This window comes from Odontomachus brunneus, unplaced genomic scaffold (assembly GCF_010583005.1).
Source record: "Odontomachus brunneus isolate Ranch 3 - 2012 unplaced genomic scaffold, Obru_v1 Obru_scaffold_151, whole genome shotgun sequence".
Lineage (NCBI taxonomy): Eukaryota > Metazoa > Arthropoda > Insecta > Hymenoptera > Formicidae > Odontomachus > Odontomachus brunneus.
The window spans coordinates 377,434-380,613 of record NW_022639601.1 but is presented as its reverse complement, the minus strand read 5'-3'; the positions used below and the strand labels follow the sequence as shown (position 1 = coordinate 380,613).

The 3,180-nt window shown below is 35.2% G+C and overlaps 1 protein-coding gene across 2 annotated transcripts in view; it reads right to left on the bottom strand.

Moving 5' to 3' along the window:
- The window catches only part of LOC116850629 (RNA-binding protein cabeza-like), a 14,256-nt gene extending 11,782 nt beyond the window's left edge, over positions 1-2,474 (bottom strand). The window contains exons 1-2 of one of the 2 annotated variants that reach the window (XM_032829135.1): positions 2,215-2,474; positions 878-1,240 (exon numbers count right to left, since the gene is read on the bottom strand). In XM_032829135.1, the coding sequence (XP_032685026.1) occupies positions 878-1,240; positions 2,215-2,227 (376 nt within the window). In that variant the 5' untranslated portion in view covers positions 2,228-2,474. The remainder of the gene's footprint in view (positions 1-877; positions 1,241-2,214) is intronic. The other variant, XM_032829133.1, reaches the window with a different exon arrangement.
- Positions 2,475-3,180: the final 706 nt, after the last annotated feature.

Sequence of the window (3,180 nt, the reverse complement as noted above, 5' to 3'; positions counted from 1 at the left end):
TCTCTCTCTCTCTCTCTCTCTCTCTCTCTCTCTCTCTCTCTCTCTCTCTCTTAGGGCCGGTGTTCCAACTTGTTGATAAATTAACTGATAGTTAAATCATATGTCTGTTTTTGTCTAAATTGAAAGAAAAACAAAGTTACACATGATTTAACTATTAGTTAACTTATCAACTACCCGTTAAAAGAACAACCAGCTCTTAAAGGAAAGAATAAACTGAGTAATTGCTTTTCTCAGCAACAAAATATTTTTCCGCATATACATTTATCACTGACGCTAGTAACAGGAAATATTTTATGAATATATATACAGTGTTATGTAGGTAGAGATCCCTATATTTATAATAATTATATTATAATGAGAAGGAATGTATTCAGAATATTTGTAAAATTTATTTACTGCACATGTGCAATGTATTCATGTAATTGTAAAATTTTCCTAATGTTCTAAATAGTAGTACACATTTATTATAGCTTAGTACTGATATGCATCTATAAAATAAGATTTTATTTAAATAATCCCTTTATAAGTATAAAAGCAAAATTAATATAATCTATGCTTTGTAAATATTCTATGTACATTTATAGAATATTTATAGTTGTCCAAATATATCCAAATATCTTATGAACATATAACAGTTTTTCTTGCATCATAAAGAAATATTCATAGAACATTCATATAATATTTCTGTACTGTCTAGTATATATTGTTTATAAAACCAAGTCAACAAGTATAAAGTATCTGTCATCACTAAAATTAATGACTTTTTAAGGTAACCTATTTGTCACCATATACACAATTTGTGATGCACAATACTTGCTGTTGTGTAAAGTTTAAGTGTAATATTTTGAACACTAAAAATAAAAAAACAAACATTTACCTCCGCTGTAACCACCAGAGTTGTTGCGATTGTAACCTCCACTACCACCACCGCCACCACCACTATTGCCATGTCCATAGCTCCCGCTATAATTGTTACCGCCATCACCACCACCTGTATTACCACCACCATAGTTGTTCTGTCCGTAGTTGCCTTGGTTTTGTGGTGGATTGTAATCTTGGCCAGTGTTGGAGTTGTAGTTGTTGTAATTGCCATAGTTGGTGCCAGTACTTGGAGGAGGCTGACTATACTGATTGTAGCCACCTCCACCAGTCGTAGGTGGTGGATATGATGTATCTTGACCAGTTGAAGGTGGTGGTTGGCTATACTGATTATATCCTTGTTGCTGATAATTGGAATATTCTGCAAACATTTGATATGGAAATAGTTTTAACAAAATTGACATAATTTCCTCATAATCTCTCTGTGTATACTTATATTGTAATTGTTCACATACTATATCATGTACACATATTATTTAAATCATGTTCCAATATTCATTGCTAGTGCTGAAAATCTATATTTTATGTTACACATACTACAGATTTTCATAAATATCAGAACACAGATCCTTATTATAAATTCTTTTTTATTGATTAAAGTGTCTCTATGTACTAAATATACTAAATGTACTTATGATACTTTTATCAATAAAAGAGAATTTAGAACAATAGTCTTAATATACAAGATGAATCGTCCAATTTTAGATCATAAAATATTTCTATTGTTTTTTATATTAGAAGAAAATCTTTAAGAAATAAATTGCACAGTTGGAAAGGTTGGTTGAATACAATATTTATAGCAAGAATATAACAAATTCTCATCTAATATAAAAGACAATAAAAATACTTTATATTCTAACATCAGATGATATATCTTATATATCTAAACATTGAAGAAAAAGATAAAATGAAAAAAATAGGGGCTAAAAAAAATTGATGATATAAAAAATACTGATAATACAATGTTACGCTCTAATAATTTATGGACTGTAAACAAATATAAAAAGAAAGTTCTCGTAACAATTTAGCTAATTTGGAACATATATAAAATTGACAGTTTATTTATTATTGGTATTTTTCAAGAATGCAGCAATTCTCAAGAGAACATGAACAAATAATCGTAATTGATCGCAGTATTCGGGGTCTTTCGTGTTCTCGCAAGCCGCCATGTTCATTCTCAAATGATGACGAATTACAATGTTGTAGACATTTTCTTTTAGCCTCAGAGCGTACATTTTCGATTTGGGCAAAGTGTTTCAAACATCATAGCATTGTCGAGAATAACGCGATCATTTTCTGTGTGCACGCGGTATTTATTTTTTGTTTTATACTTACGATTGTCCGTCATTGTGATGCTGCTTTTGTCAATAACCACTCGTTGAAACTTGATAAAATGATCAACACAACGATGCGAGATCGTGAAGGTGACCGTGAACGCTAAAAGGAGCGCACAGGCAGTCACAGTTTCGACAAAATATATCCTTTCTGAGACTTACGATCTAGTCGAGTCAAGTAACATAAGTAACGCCGAACTTATTCGTCGCTGCAGAAGACGGAAATGAACGGCCGAGCGAACGGAAGACTAAAGGTTTGTTCGTGTCGCATGCCCCAACGTGCTCCTACTCGCTCCAACGTACTCTGATTGGTCCGTGGTAACATGAGCCAATCAGAGTACGTTGGAGCGAGTAGGAGCACGTTGGGGCATGCGACGCGAACAAACCTTAAATAACGCAGATAAGAAACAGGGTTGCCGACTGTAATGGATCCTGCACACAGGACGCGGTAATGCTTGCCGCGCGGTGGAAGTCCGCGCGACAACCAATCAATATGTTGTTTTTTCGTAAGAGCTAAAAGGTTATTACGAAAAGTAGCATATTGATTGGCTATCGCGCGAACTTCCGCCGCGCGACAGCCAATCAATATGTAGTTTTTCCATAAGAGCTAGAGGGTTATTACGGAAAGCAGCATATTGATTGGCTGTCGCGCGAACTTCCGCCGCGCGGCAAGCATTACCGCGTCCTGTGTACATACAGGAGCCATAACGACTCTTGACACAGAACAGACGATAACACAAAAAGTGACGTATAACCAATGAATGTACCGTTTTGCTATAAGAACTAGAAGTTTATTGGCTATCGCATCGCGTGGTGACGCTGCCACAATACGGAAGTTGGCTAGGAAATATTGTAGTAGCCAACCAACATCTCGCCTGCCCGGAAAGAGTAGGGCTACGTTCAGAGTAATGGCTCCTGCATACAGGACGCGGTATTGGGTGCGTTCACAAAACATAGCTGATCAGTG